Below are 22,947 nucleotides of genomic sequence, written 5' to 3' on the forward strand. Positions count from 1 at the left end.
GCTCTGAAACCGCCTCCTTGCGTCGCACCGTTCGGCCCATCCCGCATTTTTCGTGTCCTAACGTCCCTCCTTGCTGTTCCCCTTGCAGCCGTGAGCGGTGCGGAGGACGTGGCGCTCTACGTGGGCATGGTGGCGGTCGCCCTCTGCCTGACTCTGCTGCTCATCGTGGTGGTCTTGGTCTACCGGCGCAAGAAGGAGGGCCTGGATGCTGATGTGGCCGACTCCTCCATCCTCACGACTGGCTTCCAGCCCATGGGCATCAAGCCCAGCAAGCCAGGTGTGTGGGCACCGCGGCAGCGCAGACCCCCCACCCACAGCAGTAGGACACTGTTCTTTGTTCTACCCCCCCGACACCCCACCCGTCTGTGCATCCGTCGCTCTGTCAGTCTGCCCGCTGTGACGCCACAGCACTCATTCATATGTGCCGCGACTCCCGTGTCGGCGGTTGTAGAGGTGAATGTGTCGACAACGGCTTGAAGTCGGAGAAAGATGCGCGTGTGTGTGCAAACTGTTTCTTAGCTCTGCCTGACACATTATATTCTGCCACAACCTCATTGTGTGGAAATGTACCCACTCTGTTTACTGCCCGTGTGGAGCCTCTGAGGTTTACTAGCGAGTAATAGAAATACAACTGTCTGAGTTGGATGGAGATGGGGAACCGGGTTGTTTGTGATTCACAGTGAGGAAGAAGAGAAAAAAAAAAAGCTTTTGTACATTCTGGGTGCTAAGCTGCATCTGAGTTCTGTTTGGAATTGATTGTGCGCTTGCTAAAGAGTGAGACAGAGATAGAGCGAGAGAGGGGAGGGGAATTGACTGGCTTTGGATTGAATTTGTGTTTGTGTTTTGTTGTGAATGCGTTTGTGTGTGTGTGTGAGTGTGAATGTTTTCAGCACCATGTGTCTTTCTTGTGTTTGTGTCAATGTGTTTGTGTTTTGACAGCTTTACAGAGTGTGGGGTCTGTCTATGTGATGTATGACCACCCCCCTCCACACACACACACACACACACACACACACACACACACACACACATACATACACACAAACACACACACACACCACCCATTGTTTCTGTCTGTTCTTTTCTTTTTTTTTTTTTTATTATTTCCACAGAGAATTCTCATTTGCTTACCATCCAGCCCGACCTGACCACGACCACCACCAGCTACCAGGGCACCCTGCGCTCTCGCCACGACACCGCCGGGAAGTTTTCCATGACCAACGGGCCTCTGCTGGACCCGCTCCCCAACGGCTCGCACACGCTGCACAACGGCAAGCTCAACCCCGACCCCGCCGAGTTCGTGAGCCGGCTGTCCACCCAGAGCTACTTCAAAACGCTTCCCCGCGATGTAGCCAACACCTCCTACGGCACCTTCAACTTCCTCGGCGGGAGGCTGACCATTCCCAACACAGGTGAGCGCTTCCCGGGTGCCGCTGATCCAGATTGTTTTGCAACACGCTGTTTTCTCCTGATTCCACCGGACAGGCGAGCGCGTCCCCGTTTTAAGGTTCGTCGAGTCCGGAGGTGTGTGGCAGGCGACCCGCGGACGGGAGGTCAAGGATCGCACTCGCGGGACTTTGTCGACAACACGCTGGTCCCGCGCGGAATGCTACAGTAGCTTAAACCGCGCAGGCCGACATCGTCCTCGGAGGCAATATTGTTTCGTCTAAAATATTTATTTCGCAGTTGCACGGCGGTTAGCACCTCTGCCTCTTGCTTCAGTATCAAGATTCCTTGTTTGATTCCAACGGGGACGTGCAGGCTCCATGTTTAGATACAATAAGATTATATTTAACTTTATTGTCGTTACACACGTACGAGCAGAGGGCAATGAAATGCAGTTAAGCGTCTAAGCAGAAGTGCAAAAAAGCAGCAGGTGCAGATGAAATGAATAAATTAACAGTGTGTGCATGGTATCTTATGTTCACAAGTGATTTACAGACTTGGAACTATGAACATATTGCACAGATGGATATGCGCATTCAGCCTAGTAGACCCTAGACAGGAATTTACAAGTACAAATTAGTTATGCGAAACGAAAATGCAGTTGAAATGGACATAAAAATATTTCATAAATAAATATGGACAGTGGCTGCCTAAGACAGAGGTCGGCAACTTTTACCACTCAAAGAGCCATTTGGACCCGTTTCCCCACAGTGAAGAAAACAGCGGGAGCCACTGGTTTTAAAATGAAATTTAAAATGAATTAACATGGCATATAAAGTTGGTTTTTTTTGTTTGTTTTTGCCTTTGCGCTATGTACAAACAAAATATATGTTGCATTTTTTAAATCGATGAACAACTCCAGAGAAAACAAAATTACATTTCTGCTGGTGAAAAAACATTTTGAACTACGAAAAAAAAGATGTTGGGTTGAAGGTTACTTTTAAGCGAAATACTCGATGTCTATTTGAGTCGTCCTTGCATTTATGAAAAAAAGCCAAACTTAAATTATCCACCGGCAGTCCTCTCTGTGTGCGCTGTCATCCTTTTACTGCAGAAAGAGCGACAAAAATATTTTATTTAGATGTTACCAGATAATCTTCAAATTTAAAATGACATTGTAAAAAAGAAAAAACTAAAATAAAATACATTTAATAAAGTACTTGTTAATTTTTTTTCGGAAGCAACAGGGAGCCGCATCAGAGGGCTCAAGGAGCCGAACCCTGGACTAGGGTTACTTTATGAGTGTGTCTTTATGATTGTGTGTGTAGTGTGTGGCGGGCCGTGCATTTCACACCCAGGCCTTCAGAAGTGCTCCATTCATCCCCTCAATAACTGTTATATGGCTAAAAAACTGTCAGTCCTTTTGAGAATTCCCTTTTGTTCTTCACCTTTTTGTTGTGGAGCTGTGTTTCTAGATCCAAGTTCTAGATCCACTCTGGTTTCCCCCCAGGAAAGTTTTGCACAAACTATAATTGTGTTCATGCAGCTCGCTACAGATGCAGCCCGCTCGCTCTGGCTAGTACGCTCTCTGACGATCCAGTCAAAAGCGTGTGACACGCTGATGTTAGCGTAGCCTTCTGGAAGGCCTTGGTGTCACAACTCAAAATCTGATTAGTCGAAGCAACAGTTTCATCGACATTTATTTATCGCCAGAGCACCCGTGAACTGGATTCTGCTGGCCCCCAAGGAGATTTCTTTGACTTTGACCCTGCCTGGCAACAAATAACAACTGAAATTTGATTGGTTAAATGGTCTTTGTTCAATGAAAATACATGTCTAGAAAGCAGCACAGTCAGGGAAAAAGCTCTGAAAGGAAGCGGACAGACCATTTGGAATTATTCAATCAGATTTGAGATTCAAAATATAGTTAAGATTCAATTGTAATTGAAATTAGTCTGTGATTCACATTTTTTTAGGCCAGCAGAGAAGGCCTTGCGGGCCCTGACGGCCCACCACTGGTGCGTAATGGCGTGTGTGTGCAGGGTCCTGGCTTGCATTTTCCTTCCGTGTGTGCATGGGTTTCCTCAGGGGTTCTCCGTGTTCCTGCCACAGTCCAAAAACATGCAGGAGGCTTAAATTGTCCAGATGTGTGAATGGTGGAGTGAATGGTTGCATTTCTCCTTATGACGTGTGAATGAGTGAGTGAACTGTTAAAAATTCTTTTTGTCCAATTGTGATCGAATGTTTCATGTGTAAACTCCAAAAAGGGTATAGAAGGTCATTTTGTTGGAAAAGCGGAACAGGATTTTTTTTTCTTACATCATAAAGGTTCGGTGATTTAACTAAAGATAAGCCAATAACCAGTTTTGCATTTAGATGGAGCGATGAGTGACTAATATAAAAATTTTATTGATGTCACCCCGGTCATGACACCACAGACCCCAGTGCATTTTCAGATTCTCAGAGCTTACTGCAGGGGAATAAAATATATTATAATTCAGGTTTAATAATGTTCCCTGGAGTCAAATAACACTCGGGAAGAAAAAAAATCACCTGGTGATGTGACTGACAATCTTGGTAGGAGCTAGGAATTAGCCTATTGCTCAGAAAAGTGATCGGTTAATCCTCCTGGTTGAGACCAATTTGCAAGCATTGAGAGTAAGGAAAAAATTGTATTTTGTTTTATTTTATTTTATTTTGATAATTTTGATTATCATTTTTTTTTATTTTTTGTTTTACTTACTCATTTATTTCATGAACACCAGCAGCTGAAATACCGTTGAACAAGCGACCAAATCTCCGACTGCTCACCATTGCTCACTGTGTAACGGCATTTTCACATAATGGGTTAAAAGGCAGAGCTGAAGTGCCACCCTACGGCCCCCTAGAAAGAATGATTTGAAAAAAAATCAATATCACATTATGAACAGTGACATTTTAGATACAGAGGGAAAGAAGCCAATCATACTGGAATATTGCAGAGGCGCATTCGACTTTAACATGTTAACGGTTTCGCAATCGAAGCGCTTTAAGGCGCTTGACAATGCATAATTAACGCCTCATCCAAATTGCTTTCTCCAAAAGCTGGCGAGCAGTATAACCCCGAATTAGTTTTAAATTTACCTACTCTAATGATTCAAGCATAAATCCTGAGCTGTCACCGAGACAGCGCTGTGCACGGACTTAACTGAACACACAAGTTTAAGCAGAGTATTCCCCAAAAGCATGCAGTGGGTTTCTTGGAGACCCTGCGTTTGCCCCATGTGAACTAAAAAGTGAATTGTTTTAGGTTTTATGTGACGTGAGAACGCGTTTTCAGTGCGTCAACCGTGTGACAAATGCAGAATTATCCCTTAACGTCACATTCCGACGCATTACAACCCCTTTCTCGTCATTTTTGTCGAACCATGGAGCGTCATGTCCACATCAACATCGATATTTATATCTAAACCTAACCAAGATAATTGTATTTTCCACATCTTTCAGTGTGAAATGAAAAATCGCGTCCCCCCACTGACGCTCAATGTCAAAAAATTAGGTCCCAATGCATCAGTGTGTGACGCAGGCTTGGGAGTGAGAACGTGCAGGACGTGAATGAATGAAAGAATAGTTTTACGTCTTGATATGAAGCCTGAATGAGAGAGTGAATGATTGTATGTCTCTATTTTTTGGACATAAAGCCTATCCCAGTAGCCTGACGTCCCAGTAGCCTCTCCCGTCATGACAGCTGAATGAACATACTGTATATGGCGGACCATAAGGCGCGCTGCATTATGAGGCGCGGTGATACAGTATACGATATATAAAGCGAAAGAAAACAGTCACTTTACTTGAATTTTATTCATCTTGTTTTGTTCCCTTGGAAGCTCTGTTTGGTCTTCTTTACTTGACGCAGCTCATCTGCTGGCTTCCTCCACTTCCGAACCATTGATTCATTAATGTTGAATTCTTTTATGGCTGCTCTTTTCCCATCATCTTCTGCTTGACTGTTCGCCTTGAGTTTGAATACCGTTTCGTAAGCATTAGATTACATTAGATTCAACCTTATTGTCATTACACATGAAAGGATACAAAGTAACTAAGTGCAGTTAGCATTTAATTAGAAGTGCAAAAAGTAGACGTGCATATGTGCAGAATGTGCTGCATTTATATATACATATATATATATATATATACATATATATATATACAAATAAATGTAGTATTCACAAAATAAATCCAATTATTTGTTTATTTTTTCATGTCTTATACGGTAACTCTACAGAAGGGATAGTATAGAGATGTTATATGAATAATTATACAGAATATACAGCTGGAACTATGGATGTAAAGATGACGCTACAGAATGGATAATATAGATAATATAATATAAGCATGTCACTTAACAGGTGCCATTTTTGGGAACCTCAGTAATATAATGTTGAAGCACAGTAGGTACCGGTATTACAAAAGTGGCCTATTGTTCTCTGAATGGTATATCATTGCTAGCGATAGCGGATACCTGAAGTTAGCGTGAGGTAGGAACATCGTTGTGTTCCAGCACAACATAATGAGTCATCTGACGTTGTTTCACGTCGTAACCCATATTCATTCATGAGTTAGCAAAAGATTGAACCGAGGGAGCCAAATGTTGGCGATCCACGATATGAGGAAGTGTTTGCAGCCACAGGGAAGCGAGAACACCTTTGTCCAATCATCATCAACACTCCTACAGATCTGCGTTTCCATTCAAAGAAACTCTCCGCACAATGCGGACGGCCTGTGTGTGTGTGTGTGTGTGTGTGTGGATTGTGAGGATTTTCGGTGTGTTCTGTATCCACGGTACACGGCGCCTGAGTGCAACGGCCATGCTGAGCTTCACCTTGACTGTCTATAAAAGGAACTGTGCCAAATGCAGTCTGCTCCCAGGTTAAACCGCAGAACAGAGTATTCAAATGAGGCCCATTATTTATGACAGAACCGGCTTAATTGGGAGCTGATTTGTGTAGATCTCGACCGTGTGCTGAGAGCAAAGTAAAAGTGTGCGCGAGTAAAGGCGGTAAATTATTGATGAATCCGGTCCAGTTGGCCTCAATTACTGAAGGTATGTCCACGCTACCGTCCATGTGCAGAAACTTTACCAGCCGTTGTCACGAGGCCAAGTTGATCATCCTAAAAGTGGGACTGAGGAGTGTTTCATTCTTCTTCTTCTTCTTCTTCTCCTTTAGGGGTCGCCACAGTGAATCAACCTTGTCCATCTCTATATCCTCCTCTCTCACACCAACTACCTTCACATCCATAAATCTTTTCTTTGGTCTTCTTCTAGACCTCCAATTACAGCATCCGTCTACCAATATATTCACTATCCCAACTATCTCAGTCTGGCTTCTTTGACCTCTCCAAAACATCTAAGAGTGTTTTTTATTCAAATGTGCAAAATTGTCGAAATCTTCTTATCCTTGCAACCGGAATTGAATTTCTTCTCTTGAAGACGGTCCTTGCACTGAGGATCGTGATGACGTCTACATCCGAGAGACCATCGGAGGACTCGGTGATCCACCTCCACCTGAAGGACGAGGGTCAGTCGTTCGAAGACTGCGATGTCCGTATTCTGGCCAGAGAAGACAAGATAGTCGGAGAAGAATCTTTGTCAAAACAGAAAAAACATCCATGAACAGAGGAGATCTCAGACACAACCTGTCACTAACGTACGACACCATACTGGGATCAATACCAAGACGGATTTGCACAAACGCACCAGGACCCTCTGCACCCATTGACTTCCATTTACTCAACAAGCCGCCATCACCTAGACCCGCCCAAAGTTCTGTCAGTTGGCCGGACGAAGGCTGAAACATCTTCAAGTGAAGAAATTCAAGTCCGGTTGCCAAGACAAGAAGATTTTGACAAGAATCTACCATAACCTGGATGACTGAGAACTTTATTGTCACACATCCATAGCATTGAAATAGCGTTACTCAAAGAACCACGGTGCAAAAGTACAAAAAAATGATCAATAATTTGTCACAGAGAACAACGACAAGTCATGCTGAGCTGGATATTGTAGGATTTGATTTTTTTAAGTGAGAGGAGTGTTAAGGTGCAGTTGCAAAAAAAAAAAAAACAGAGTGATAGCAAGTGCATTTGCATCGATATAGAGACATACGACCATATACACTGCTCAAAAAAATAAAGGGAACACTTAAAAAACACATCCTAGATCTAAATGAATGAAATATTCTTATGAAATACTTTGATCTTTACACAGTTGAATGTGCTGACAACAAAATCACACAAAAATGATCAATGGACATCAATTGTATCAACCCATGGAGGTCTGGATTAGGAATCACACTCAAAATTAAAGTGTAAAAACAAACTCCAGGCTGATCCAACTTTGATGTAATGTCCTTAAAACAAGTCAAAATGAATCTGTGTTGCTTCCTGAGTGGACACTATGATTTCACACAAGTGGGATTGACTTGGAGTTACATTATGTTGTTCAAGTGTTCCCTTTATTTTTTTGAGCAGTATATTTGTGTGTGTGTGTGTGTGCGTGCGTGTGTGTGTGTGTACGTGTGTGTGCTGGGGTTCTGTAATTCCTTGGTCCATGTTTGTTGAAAGTAAAACTCAATCACGATGGCTTCAGAAAAAAAGGACCTTGAATTTTCTGTTCTGTGTATCTGGGTCATCAGAAACACCAGAAATAAGTCTTTGTGTTCCTGCGGCCGCTCGCCGGCCACCGGCCGCTCACGCTTCTTCTGGTCACAACACCGAACAGTCCAAAAGCAGAGAAGGCGTCACGCGGCCGCCTTCGTAATCTGGCTCAAAGCGGCGAACTTCAAAACAAGAATCGCGACACAGATGCCGCTCGGGAGCGCTGGCTATTCTCAGAGGTGCGTTCCCGCAGCCTCCAGGGGAAGTCTGGTTTTCCCGGAGTCGTCGTTTCCGCGGTCTCAATTATCTCCCGCGTGGCGAGCGGAGAGAGAACATCCAAACCGCGACGCTTTTGTCTCGGCTAATTGTCGACGTGGAGATTTGCATCTACTGTACCTGGCGGAGGCAGCTCCTGACCTTCACAATAGATTTGTTTATTTATTTATCGTTTTTTTTTTTTTTTTTTTTTTTTTTGCAGCCCCGCAGATTTGTCAAGCGGGCCGGCTCCTTTTGTGAGACGACAAAAGCGGCGTTCAGTCGGAACAAATGAGCCGGGCCCCCTCCTTACCCCGTTCTCTCCCTTTTGTTGTTATTTGCATCAGGAATCAGCCTGCTCATTCCTCCCGAGGCCATCCCCAGAGGGAAGATCTATGAGATTTATCTCACGGTACAGAAGAAGGAAGATTTAAGGTGGGTCTCTTTAACACTTCCTAACTGGCAGTCTTCCCTCGGCCGTTTGTTTTGACGCTCCGGCGTTCCGTCAGGAAAGCCTTAAGAGTCGGTGCCAGAGCCGCGGAGGAGGGACGTAAATAGAAAACGTGGCCTTTTACCAAGAGGTGTACTGTTAAATGAATTGTTTGGAAAACACAGTCTATCTGGCCGGCTCCATCTGCTCTCTCAAGGCGCCGCCGTAGCGGGACGCTATCTGGCGTCGTTGCTTTGTCTCCGCAACCCGCGGACCTTTCGTTATTCTCCGTTACGGCCCGGTGGATCAGTTGCGGAGGTCGTTTCCGTCTTTAAAACCCCGGTAAATTCTCACCGGCCCTCGATTATGATTCATTCGCCCTCCCTCTCTCTGGGTGCAGGTTACCCCTGGCCGGATGTCAGACCCTGCTCAGTCCGGTGGTGAGCTGCGGCCCCCCGGGGGTGGTCCTGAGCCGGCCGGTTATCCTCAGCATGGACCACTGCTCCGACGCATGCCTGGATAACTGGGCCGTCCGTCTCAAGAAGCAGAGCTACGAGGGAACTTGGGAGGTGAGACGTCGAAGCAGAGAGGAACGGGGTTCACTTGTTCGCGGTCGAGATCGGACTCCCTGTGTTTGCGCCCTGTGGTCGGTTGGTAGAGCAGGGGTGGGCAAACTTGTTGTCTCAGGTGCCGCATTGACTTTTAAAATTTGACAGACGGGCCGTGTCAGCACAGCATACGATATATATCATATATATATGTTAAAGAAAACACATTTGTTAACGGTACATATCGGACTCGTCTGACATTTGCTTTGAATATAACACCAGCTCGGCTCTGACGTTTGCTCGCATTTCACGCACAAACCGTTTTTTCCCTTGTAGCTTCACGTTCAGCTCATTCGTGTGTGTCAGTATGGCTGAATCACGAAGCCTATCGGTGTCATTCAGCTCAGGAAAATTCTCAAGTTGCTCCAAAAATGAAATAATCTCCTGTTTGAGTTCCCACATTCATTGATCCAATCATTCAATCATCGAATATGAATTCTGTACCGATCTTTGGCGGGCCGGACTAAAGAGACCAACGGGCCGGATGTGGCCCGCGGGCCGTAGTTTGCCCAGCCCTGTGGAAGAGCGAAGGTTGGCGGTTTGGGTCCCGTTTGGCGCGGAAATGTCTGAACCTCAAGTCTCTCTACCGCCGCTGCCGCCCGTGACTGAGCATGTTTTTGAATGCCTTGAAAAAAAGGCATTTTTTTTCCACTCTCCATGGTCGGTTGGTAGAGCGAAGGTTGGCGGTTCGGGTCCCGTCTGCGTGCCGAAATGTCCGAACTCCAAGTTTCTCCGCCACCGCCGTCCGTGAGTGAGCATGTTTTTGAATGCCTTGAAAAAAAGGTATTTTCTTCCACTCTCCATGGTCGGTTGGTAGAGCGAAGGTTGGCGGTTCGGGTCCCGGCTCGGGTCCCGTTTGGCGCCGAAATGTCCGAACCTCAACACTTTATAGCCTTAACTTTGACACTTGATATTTTATTTGTATTTCTTATTCTCCCTCCTTCCTACTATTATCTATTATTGTCATGTTTTACTTGAAACTCTGGCACAACAATTTCATTCCGGATAAATAAAGTTGTTATTATTCTTATTCTTACTCTCCGCCGCCGCTGCTCGTGACTGAGCGCATTTTTTAATACCTTGAAAAAAAAAGCATTTTTTTCCACTCTCCGTGGTCGGTTGGTAGAGCGAAGGTTGGCGGTTCGGGTCCCGGCTCGGGTCCCGTTTGGCGCCGAAATGTTCGAACCTCAACACTTTATAGCCTTAACTTTGACACTTGATATTTTATTTGTATTTCTTATTCTCCCTCCCTCCTACTGTTATCTGTTATTGTTATGCTTTACTTGAAACTCTGGCACAATAATTTCCTTCGGGATAAATAAAGTTGTTCTTATTCTTATCCTTATTTTATCGTCCGCCGTCGTCGCTCGTGACTGAGCGCATTTTTGAATGCCTTGAAAAAAAGGCATTTTTTTCCACTCTCCGTGGTCGGTTGGTAGAGCGAAGGTTGGCGTTTCGGGTCCCGGTTCCTCCCGTTCGCGTGCCGAAATGTCCGAACTCCAAGTTTCTCCCGGTGCCGCCCCTGATTGAGCGCATTTTGTGAATGGCTTGAAAAAAAAAAAGTTTGGAGTCGTTCATCGGAGACTCCAAATTTCCCTGATGAGGGAATGAGAGGGTGAACGGCTGCTTGTCTCGATTAAAATTCAAGAGATTCAAGATTTTTGTTGTCATTACAGAGTGCAAGGAAATAGCTCCTCTCGGGTTCAGACACAAATAACCTTAAATAGCTCCACGCAACAATACAACAATAGCAGCGTCTCTGGGTTAGAGATATGAGAGAAAAAAATATTTTAAAAAATATATAAACAACATCTATAAGAATAAATGGATAAATATGTAGAAAGAAAGTAGTAAAAAAAAAAGTGAAAAGTGGGAAAAAAAAAAGGGTTTATTGCGCTGTACTGTATGCGAGGTTCAAGTGTTCAGGGTTGTGCCGAATTTAGTGCGATGACGGAGGTCATTTGGTTCTCGGCCGAACAGAAAAAAAGAAATCTTACATTATTTCCGCTTTATTTATAATCCAAGTCTGAATATTTTCTTGTTTTGTAAAATGAACAAATTCTCTCTGATGCATGAGATAAGATAAAATTGATCCCCATCGGGGAAATTCGTTGTCATAGCAGCGTAACAATAACACTATCAATAAATATGAATATAAATATAAAATAAAAGAGACATATAAATAGAAGAAAGAAGTGACAACAACAATAGCAAGGATAAAAATAGATAGCAGAATGGAAAACAATAAAACAACAAGGGAAAAATTGGATAAGCCGGGTGAGAATGGAGTGACAAGGACAAAAAAAAAAAATGGAATTAGGTCATGACATGGCGACTTCTGTTTTTATGTACTTTATATTTGATTTATGGTGTATCTTATTTTGAAGGCGTGTTTAAGCGTTACCATAGTGACCACAGAGAGTTAGGGGGCAGAGAGGATGTTACCCTTATGTTGTTTGCGCACGTCAGGAGCTGCTAATAAAGTTACATACAAGCACACGGCGCATTCACATTTATTGTTATATTTACAACATACCACACTTTTTGTGTTGGTCGTATCATTTTATTTTGTCGTATTTATCCGCCACGCCTCAAAGGCCGGTCCGTGAAAATATCGTCTGACATTAAACAAGGTGCAAAAAAGGTTGGGGGGCCGCTGCTCTGTATGATGTGTCAATAAGATAAGATAACACTATTGATCCCCATCGGGGAAATTCGAGAAATGAACAGGACATGAATGACAGTGAATGGTCGGCTGTCGATGAGTGAGCGAACGCTTGTGCGTCTCCATCCGTGGCCCCGTCATCCAGGTTGAATCCCGTCTCTGGCCCGATGACACTTGGGAAACCAAACCGCAGGATAAGCGTTGCGGATAATGCATGAATGAATGAACGAAGGGTGTTTACAAGCCGTGATACAGTCCAGGCCCTCGGACCGCCGCCTGTTTCCCCCCCGTCAAAAAATAACATTTGTCTCAATACGCAAATTCGCTCGGCACATTACCGATCCTCAAAGTTCTCGTGGACCGTTTCTTTATTGCTGCATCCAATTACAGATTCCCCCTCTCCAAACAAGCAGACTGCAGCTAGGAGCAAGGAGGAAGGCGTCAGCATCCACACACACACACACACACACACACACACACACACACACACACACACAGACACAATCGCGGTTTGCAGGACCGTGCCCATCTCCACGACCCAGAGAGATTGGAAAGGGTGCTGGTGGGCTTTTGAGCGTCAGTGGGTCCTCTTTCATGTTCGATATTGTGCATAAATTATTCAGCCTCCCCGTGTGTGGCGGCGGCGGGGTGTCTTTTGGATGGATTGGCCTGTCTGAAGCAGAGGTTAGACCAACCCTTTTAATCATCCCACGGACCAAATATAGCCCGCCGGCCATATCTGCTCGGCCATCACGGAGAAAAAAAAAAAAAAAAAACGCGCCAAGTGGACGAGGGAATGAGGCGAGGCGACCGCAAAGGGAAGGTGGGGAGAAGGAGAGGAGACGCTGGACCGGCAGGTAATTTGGGTCCAGGGGAATGTTTTCTGCAGGAGGAGATGTAAGGAGAGGAAGATGTAAAGGGAGATAGCGAAAATGGGCGCGCGTTACAGGAATGAATCACTCCTGGCGAGCACTCAGAAGGGTAATTGAGCCGCCTCCCTCTCTCCCGCCGCCGCCGCACCTCAGAGAAATATTAAGATGATGAAAAAGCGAGGGACTCCATTGCGGTTGCATAGCAAATGAATTGTGTCGATGCTAATTGTATCGACGCGGACGGTGTCTGCTTTCATTGATCTCGGGACGGCTTCGGCGGGCGTTCGGCGGGCGCCGTTCTCCCGTCGGCTTGATGGGACGAGGCGGCGGACGGGCGTGAAGGCGTTTGAGAGAAAACGTTGTCACCTTGGGTCTAATTTGTCGCCGTCACGTTACGCCCGGGCGCGGCGGCTTAAGGAAAAAAAGGTCCTTTCCTTCCGTCGTATTTAAGAGCGGATCGCGCGTTCGGCTCGACGAGCAACAAGTGGAGGCCGGCGGATAAACCGACGCGTCGCTCTCACCTCTCTTAACAAATCTCTTAAAGCTGAAGGGAAATCCAGAGATCCCAATAATCCAATATTTAGTGAACCTTGGCAGCGCCGTCTTTGCATGGAACCATCTATTCTTGCCAGGAATCTATTTGAGTCTCTTTTCATGTCTATTGAGCAGCTCGTTCATGCATTATTAAGTAAACTGATGATGATCTCTGGGATGTGTGTCTTTGCACGAGGATAGAAGTGTGTCCTCGCAAAAGGAAAACCGAGAGGAAAATATTCCTTATTTTTTTTTGTCTTTCTTACACGACTTGCGTCCCTCTACCTTTTAGACCTTTCGTCCCGGATGCTGCCGTTCCACCGCGCCGGGCCCGTTGCCAGCCTTGTTTGCTCCCGACCGTTTTACAAAAAAACACAGATCGGGCACGCTGGCCAGCACATTAGCCTCGCCTCCAACATAAATAGGGTGCTTGACCTTTTCTCCGCCGCCACCCCCTTGTCCAGGACGTCCTGCTGATGGGGGAGGAGCTGGCCCCGGAGCCCTATTACTGCCAACTGGAGGCCGAGACGTGCCAGCTGTTCTCCGAGCAGCTGGGCACCTTCGCCCTGGTGGGAGAGTCGCTACACATGGGCGCTGCCAAGCGCTTGCGGCTGGTGCTCTTCTCCGACGCCTACTGCTCCACGCTGGAGTACAACATCAGGGTCTACTGCATGGACGACACTCAGGACGTCTTCAAGGTAAGCCGCCGGCGATTCGCCGACGAGGCGGTTGTTTGTCCACCCGGGGATTAGGCGGAACGCGACATCTGAGTGACGGGCGGCCCATTATGTGCAATCACTGTCCGTCACAGCGGACGTTAAATAGAATTCCGTGCGGACCCGGTAGGAGTTGGGTGCAGCCGTTGTAAATTGAAAAACCCTGCAGGTCTTGATTGCGAGCGCGTGGAGTTCGAAGGTGGTTGATTTGTGGAGCCTGTCGCTTTCCTCCGGTCCGCCGGGATGACGCGGGTTAACAGCTGCACGGCAACCGGCGGCTTATTTGCGCGCCGGCGGCTGATTTCCCGTCCCCGACGTCGGCGGGCCGAGACGCCCCCCCGCTCCTTCCGACCCCCCCTCACTTTGCTCGACACCATATTTTGTATCTCTCTCTCTTTCTTTTCCCGCTCCCCTCACGGACAGAGTATAATCAGCGCTAATGCCTTCCTCCCTCCCTCCCCCGGGGACCCTCTCTGAGTAGCCCGTTAAGATTTCATTTGCATGGTTAATTAGTAAATTAAAAGGAAAGCCTGTCCCGATCTTTCCCCGGCAACCCCCATATGCTCTCTTCTCCCTCCCCCCCCCCCTCGCCCTTGACGCCACCCACCGTCACAAGAGCCACTCGAGTCCACTTTTGCGGGACGTGATGCCCCTCGGCAGAGGAGCCTCGCTCGGGATGTGGGGCGGAAACGACGGCGGGGTTAGAAATCCGTCCAGAAGAGCGAGGACGGGACCGTCGCTCCCCCTCTGCTTCCATTTGTCTTCTTCCCCGGCTCACTTTTCTTTCTCCCCTGCTTTCTACCAGGCCTTATTCTGATGTTTTCCTTTCATTCTTTATCTTGTCTCCGTCTCCCTCCTCCGCGCTTGAGGAGCGCCGGCTCACGCTGAGCTCATCTGATATGGAAACAAAAGGGGGGATGTTGAATTTAGGTGGAAAATAAAAAAAAAAAGGTGCAGGTTTTCGGATCCCGACGCGTGCGACGCTTTCCGAGGAGCCTCTCGGATGAGAGGTGAGACGTCTTTGAGAGGAGCTCAGTCCAGTTACCACGATAAGATGTGATAATGAAACACATGTTGCAGTTATATATACATATATATATTGTGTGTGTGTGTGTGTGTGTGTGCGTGTGTGTGTCAGGCCCTGTGATCGAGTGGTGAGCGGTCCAGGGCGGACCCCGCATCTCAACCGATGACAAATGACAGCCGATACCGGCCTCGCTGTGACCCTGACTGCAGGATAAGCAGTACAGACAATGAATGAATGAATACAGAATATATATATATATTTATAGTCAAATTACGCATGGATTATATATATTAAAATGTACACATTATTCACAAATTATTCAAAATTTCAGGTTTGAATGTATGTATGTGTGTGTGTGCGTATGTGTGTGTGTGTGTGTGTGTTTGTGAATATTCATTGAATCCCCTCGGCTTAATAAATAGTCCTTTAAATGCATTTTCCCAGAGGTTATTTCATGCAGATTTCCAAGTTTATTTATCAAAAATGTTTTGTTTTTTTTGTATCATTTATATATTTTCGCGTGTGTGTGCAGTTCAACAGATTATGCTTGTTTACTGTAACAATAATGAGTTGATGATGATAGTAATAATAATAATAATAATAATAATGATAATAATAATAATAAAAATAATAATAATAATAATAATGGTGATGATGATATGATGATGATAATAATGATAATAATGCTGATGATGATTATGATGATGATGATGGTGATGATAATAATAACAATAATAATAATAAAGGTGATGATATTTATGATTCTGATTATTTTGATGATAATAATAATACTACTACTAATTATAATAATAGAGATGATGGTGATGATTATGACGATAATGATACGAATAACAATAATGGTGATGATGGTGATGATAATAATAATAATAAAAACAATAATGTAAATGATGATTATGATGATGATGATGGTGATGATAATAATAATAATAACAACAACAACAACAACAACAACAACAATAATAATAGTAATGACGATGATGATTATGGTTATGATGATTGTGATAATAATAATAATAGTGACGGTGGGGATACTTTGATGATGATATTAATAATATAGGCGATGAGGATAATGATGATGATAATGTTGATAATGATGATAATAATAATAATAATAATAATAATAATAATAACAATACCATAAATAATAATAATAATAATAATACCATAAATAATAATAATAATAATAATAATAATAATAATAATAATACCATAAATAATAATAATAATAATAATAATACCATAAATAATAATAATAATAATAATATTAACATTAATAATAATAATAATAATAATGATAGGCATCTCCTTGGTAAATCAGGTTGCTGACCTGGGGAAGCTCCTCTGACCTTGCACTCCTCCTGCCGCTGCAGTCGGTTCCCCTCCCCGCTCCGTCTCGCGTCCCATCCAGCTCCTTTTCCACTTATCTCCGGCTCTCCCGGCCAGGAAAAGGACATCCGAGCCTTTTGACTACATCACTCGCGCCGCCGTCCTCCGCTGTTCCCCCGACGCCTCGGAGTGCATTAGCTTTGGGTTTCTCGCGCAACCTGGTCCTGCGGTAAGCCGCGGCCTCTCCGGGGCATTGTAGTTTTTAGTAAGTGATTTAGAGTGTGGCCCGTACTGTTTAATAATCTCGGCTTCACGCTGCTCCCGGTGCCGTTACAGAGGGAGCGGCTCATTTAGTAAGTACATTAACTATTTTGAGTGGAGATTAAACTTCCCCGGAGAGGTTCAGCCTAATCGCTAATCACTAGCTTTAAAATTCGGCATTTATGATTAAACATCACCGTGGAAACGTTTAATTGCAGCGTGAGGGAGGAGCGCTTCGATTGGTGCGGCGGCGGCGGCGGTTTGTTTCTGACGGCGAAATCAAACGGTATTCGTTAAAAGAGGTGTGTTTTCATGGAGGTGGGCGGGGGGAGGGGGGACAGAGAGGGACCGCGTCAGCGAGACTGACATTTAACGCCCACGGACGTGCGTGCACGCCGCACGCCGCACGCCGCACGCCGCACGCCGCACGCCGCCTCTCATCTCCCAATTACAGCTGATTAGAACCAATGTTATTGTCTTTGAACCGGAGTGCGAGGGGTCCTCGTGGGAAACGGTGACATTTCCGTCTAATGCTCGCCGTATGCTCGCCGGGCTCTGCTGGGACCAATTAAGTTAATATTTAATGTGTGTCCCGCTCTTGACGGGCCGAACCGAGGCTGGCAGAGCGGCAGAGGAGACGTGTCGGCTGCATCGCGCGCCGCCGTTCCCGGCTCGACTTGCGGGAGCCCATCACTGATGTTCCGCCATCCCGCAACTTATTGGAACACCTGCAGTGAACCAAGTCTGCCGCTCCGCGCTGAGAGTTAAATCCGATATCTAATTAAAGTCGGAACGGCGCCGACAAAGTGCTCCGTTTGTAGCTTTTTATAATCAGCTCTGTGATTTTGAACCTTGCGGCCTCTGGTCTGGAGGGGAGCGTCCTCAAAGCGTAACCTGGGATGAAGAACGTGAACAGTTTTGCAGAAATATGGAGAACGGGGTGATTCAAGCCCCTTCTCTCCGACAGATTTGGCAGATTCAGATAAAAAGACTAACAGCAGAGTAATAATAACAACGTCGATGATCTTCTCCTCTTTTCGGCTTTTTCCCTTCAGGGGTCGCCAAACCGAATCAACCATCCCCATCTTTTTTTTTTTTAACCGTGCAATATATCATAACAGCTACATGTACAATATTTTTTTTCATACCCTCGTGCACTCCTTATCTTTCACTCTATAGTTTTTCACTTGTTAGTTAAGACACTTTATAGTTTATTTGTATTTCTTATTCTCCCCTTTTCTCTTATTTTTTACTGTTTATACATTTTTTTTCACTATTATTTATTATTGTTATATTTTTCTTGTAACTCTGGCACAACAATTTCCTCGGGATAAATAAAGTTGTTCTTCTTATTCTTATTCTTATTCTTATTCTTATCTAACCCTGTTCTCTGATTCCTCCTCTCTCACTACGTCCATAAATCTTCTCACCCGTCACTTATATATTGACGCTCCCTCCTCTGTCCATGACCCAACCATCTCAGTCTGGCTTCTCTGACCTTCTCTCCAAAACATCTACCATGTGCCGTCCCTCTAATGGACTCATTCCTGATCCTCTCCATCCTGGTCGCTCCCAAAGAGAACCTCAGCATCTTCATCTCCGCCACCTCCAGCTCTGCCTGCTGTCTTTTGGTCATTGTCACTGTTTCCAGTCCACACAGCATGGCTTTTCTCACCTCTGTCTCCTCCACCTTTCCTTTCTAGCTGATAGTCTTCTATCTCAAAGCACCCCTGACACTTTTCTCCCCCCGTTCCGACCCGCTTGAACCCATTTCTTGACCTTTTTTCCACACTGTTGATCCCGAGTACCTGAAATCCTCCGCTCCCCGCAGCCTCACCGCTCCACCCGGCTTCCTCTCATTCACACACAAGTGTCGATGATGCTAATGATGATAATAATGACGAGAACAATTCTAATACTTCCACCGGTACTACAGCTAATGATATCGACGATAATAAAAATAACGATAGTATCATACTATTTCCATTGGATGCCTCCAATGAGTGAATGAATGCTGGTATGTCTATATATGACGTGTGAATTTTTGCACGTCACAATATGTGAAAACGAGTATGTCTTTACGTGGCATGTGAAAAATAATGATGCTAATGATTTTTCATTTTCCACTTCTGTAAAGTCTGATGAGCTTTCTTCACGTCCGCTTTTAGTGTTTCCTGCAGGAGGTTAAAGCAGCTCGGTGAGATTCTCCATCGCTGCAGCTTCTATTAGGTGTTCAAACACGGCATCCTAGGGTTTTTTTTTCCAACTCCACTTCTTAAAGTCTGACCGAAACAGGGAAGCTCCAAAGATGTAAGCTAATGTTTTTGAGCCCGGCTATTTGGAGGAGGTCACTTCCCCGTCGCTTTTGTTTGTTTCTAAAAAGTAATTGTATTTAGCGTTGTTCCACCGTTGTTATTCACGTACCGGGGGGATCTAATGGAGCAGAGTCTCGTCGCAGGCGTCCTCAAAATGAGCAGAATGTTTCATTGTATCTTAGACAACGGCGAGCGGTAACGCAATCATTTCTCCCTCTCGTGGCTCAATCTAATCAGCGGTGTTTGACTGATCCCGGTGCTAAAACAATTAATATACAGGAAGCCGCTGATAATGTCTGGCTAAACAACAGGAGGAAGACGGATATCTCCTCCGTAAGACCCTTCTCGCAGCTAATCGCATCAGGCTTTGGAGAAAAGGTGGAGAACGTCAGGGTTTGAGTCGGGGGAACGCTCAGGATCTGAGAGTGCAAGGGGAGCGTCGTGGCGCCGTTTATAAGTCATCTAAGTAGAGTTTGAGAAAAAAAAAATAAAAGAAAGATAATTGACTTTACATATACGGTATACCCTTGTTTTTCGCGGGGGTTACGTTCCAAAAAGAACCCGCGATAGGCAAAATTACAATTATTATAAGATTAAATACTCTATTATACATTGAAAAGAAATAACAAACCATTTTACAGGCTCAATCATTTGTTTCACAAATAAAAGTACTGTACTTTAGAAACGTTTTTTTCAACAAATAACTTCTGTACTGTACTGTCAAATGATAATTTTAATCATCAATGTGAACAGAAGGCTTCAAATTGCGGAGATTAGCACCGCCCACCGCGACCTGAGTAATTGGATTAAACGGGAGAAAATTAAAAATGGAAAAAACACATACCGTGGTCTTGTTGCGGACAGTTGCAGCCCTTTTTGCATCATTATTAAAACTTATTGCTGCTGTCGTCCTTATGTTTTTTTCTTCCTTCTTTATGGAACGAACGGAAGATTCATTCATTCCGTAATGCCGACCTACATCCCCATAGCTTTTACCTTCCCTTAGCATGTCCAGAAGTTTAACTTTATACGCGATAGATAGCATCTTCCACTGCCTTTTGGGCCCTGCCAGGTGCTTTTGTTGCTCCAGAGCGTTTTGCCAACATTGTGGGGTTTTAGAGAAACTCGAAATTGCAAGAGAATTTGCACGTAAGTAATGTAAATTTGGCAAGCTGTTTTACGTACGTGTACATATTAAACTGCAACGTTATTGACGCACAGGTAGAGAAGAAGCGGAGTGACTTTTTAGCCAATCAGAATGCAGAACACAACGCACGATGCAAATCCGTGAAGTAGCGAAACCGTGAAAAGTAAACCGCGTTATAGCGAGGGATCACTGTAACGCAAAAAACGTATTCTCGCATGGCATTTCAGGCAAACATTTTTTTCCCGTCTGGATGAGTTTGCTCTGTGGGTCTAATTCCTCCACCCATGTATATACTCCATATTTTATATTGTGCGCCGTAGCCCTTCCATTAAGAATTTTTTTAGTCACTGTATTTTTACATTTGTGAAAAAAGTATTGGTTTCTCGGGTCGGCTCTCAAAAAATGGCGAAGATAATGTTATTAAGGTAAAATGATATATGATATATATATATATATATATGAATATGATATATAGCGAACAGGAGGAGCGAAAAAAAAAAAAGACGGAGGAAATCAATCGATTATTCTCTTTAAAAATGGTGCAACGATAAGTTTATTTTGCTCCAAACGTCATAGGAAAATAAGATTTTTGTGTTCTATGTAAAATAAATCATCTTTCTTTTCGGAGCGCTTTTGCTGTGCAGACTTTTTTTTAGTTGATTTTTTTTTTCCTCCAGCCCCCATCCCTGACTGGGTAGCGTGTGTTTTTCTTCTTTAACTCTCAGCCATTTATAAGTCACTCACCATCTTCTAACGTGCAGTTTCAAAGCGCTTTGCACTCGATTGCGTTCAACACCTTCGACGTGCAGACAGGAGGAGAATCCAACCCTAAACTTTCCCGTCCCAAAACACCAGCTGAAGGCGTATCCGTTCCCACCAAAGACGTCGCTGCATGCATATTCGCTCTGCAATACGTCCGCTAGAGGGAGACGCAGCGTTCAGTGCGCTTTCAAAGTCAAGGTCCTTTTTCAAACAATAACAAATATGGCGTCGTCAACGGAGAAGCTGGTGAAAATGTCGTTTTTTTTTTTTAAATCATCCTTAGTTATACCGACACCATGTCGTCTTCTTCTTCTGTGTTCCTTTGAACTGCAGATGTGGTCATTCCTGCTGAAAAGAAAATATGCCATGATATTATGTTTGTGCTTTTATTTATAATTCTGACCTTTGAAACCTGTGAAACCCCCGGATTTGTTTGTTTTTTTTAGTCATTTAGACTTGAAACTTCAATGCACAATTCCATTTGAATCTTCACCGCATTGGATTTAAAAGATTTTACATTTAATTGGCGTCAGCGTATGGAATCCGGGAGCCTTTTGGCCGTAAAAATGCACGTTTGTGTCTTGGAATGGGTTTGTAATTGGCGCTCCTGCCGGGCTGCTCCGAGGCCACATCATACAACTTTTGATCCCCCGAGCTGCCACTTTTATTTGTGTGTTAAAGTGCCCGTAAACTGTTTGTGATTTTCTCGCGCCGACGCTTCATTCTCCGTGTCGTGAGCTAATTCTGAGCTTCCCTCCGATCTCGACTCGCACCGGCGCTGATTTTCTAAACACCCGGTAATTGCCGACATTAAGTCAAACAGGACGCTCCTCTCGTTCCCCCCCGGCCTCTCGGAGAACTTGTTCCCATATTCCTTTTCGGCGCCGCCTCTTCCCTTTTATGCAGTTTTCCGCCGCTGTGATTTATCAGGCGAAATGCGCGTCTTTTCCCGAGCAAACACACTCTCCATTTATATCCCGGCAGACAAGTCCCTTCTATTTGTAGTTATTAATCAGGGTTGACTGTAGCGGGCATGGTCACCGGAGCTCAGACTGATGGACTTTCAGTCGGGGAGGAAAAGCCTGTCACATCCGGCAGATTTATGGCGGCCGGCGCGGCCGCGCCACACAAACAAACGCGTTTGCGTGAGAAGAGTAACTCTGGAAATGAATTGTCGTGCGTTACTAAACACACGCATCGCGCGGGAGGGGGGGGGGGGGCGAAGGGCGAGGACGAACGCGTGACGCTATCAAAGGTCGTCTTTTTGTGTTTCCATTTCAGATGCGCGGCCCCTGACGAATTAACCAATCAAACGCCGGTTCTAATCCCTTCCGGAGTTAATCAGTTTATCACCCGGCGAGCCACAACAACCCGCCGCCCAAAATTCAAAAAAGCGTCCGGGGAAAAGTGCGATATTTTAATCTGTAGCTTTTATGCCGAGGGCCGCCGATAATACTCTGATTACCGCCAGCGTTCCCGTTCATCCCGTGCAGAAACCAACCTCCTTCTGTCAGCACCGGCCCGAGAGATTAGCCGTACCAGCGTCCCGGCGGAGCCCGGCCCCGGTCCAAGCCGGATATGGGTGTGTGTGTGTGTGTGTGTGTGAGGAGAGGGGCGCGGGAAAAGGGGTTGAAGTCATAGAAGACTGTGGCCGTGATTGCAGTAATCCTGTTATCTGTCCTGCTAAAGCCGGCCACTCCGGTGACCTGCAGACACAAACGTTAAGCCGCCTCTGTCTCTCCGCTCTTTTGGTCTCGCTCTTTTTCCCTCTTCCTCTTTCCACCTTCTCCGTCTCGTTCTCTTTAGCCAACCCCGTTGAATGTCAGGGGGTGGTCTTCAGTCTTCACACACACACACACACACACTGACGCACGCTGACACGCGACTGAAATCCCTTTAGTTTCTCTCGGTTCTTTCTAAACCGGGACGTCCCGGCGGAACCCGGATGCCGACGCGGTTTATGGGAGTTGATGATTAATCTGTTAT

At 45.2% G+C, this 22,947-nt stretch overlaps 1 protein-coding gene across 4 annotated transcripts in view; it reads left to right on the top strand.

Moving 5' to 3' along the window:
• Positions 1 to 22,947, top strand: part of unc5a (unc-5 netrin receptor A) — a 174,342-nt gene that overhangs the window by 143,159 nt on the left and 8,236 nt on the right. For 2 of the 4 annotated variants that reach the window (XM_086139317.1, XM_086139319.1), the window contains 5 exons: positions 89 to 319; positions 1,113 to 1,412; positions 8,625 to 8,712; positions 9,108 to 9,276; positions 13,851 to 14,084. In XM_086139317.1, the coding sequence (XP_085995443.1) occupies positions 89 to 319; positions 1,113 to 1,412; positions 8,625 to 8,712; positions 9,108 to 9,276; positions 13,851 to 14,084 (1,022 nt within the window). The remainder of the gene's footprint in view (positions 1 to 88; positions 320 to 1,112; positions 1,413 to 8,624; positions 8,713 to 9,107; positions 9,277 to 13,850; positions 14,085 to 22,947) is intronic. The other 2 variants (XM_086139318.1, XM_086139320.1) reach the window with 1 other exon arrangement.

Source organism: Fistularia commersonii, chromosome 31 (genome assembly GCF_037954325.1).
Source record: "Fistularia commersonii isolate RoL2024-O1a breed Wild chromosome 31, RoL_Fcom_v1.0, whole genome shotgun sequence".
In the NCBI taxonomy this organism is placed as follows: Eukaryota; Metazoa; Chordata; class Actinopteri; order Syngnathiformes; family Fistulariidae; genus Fistularia; species Fistularia commersonii.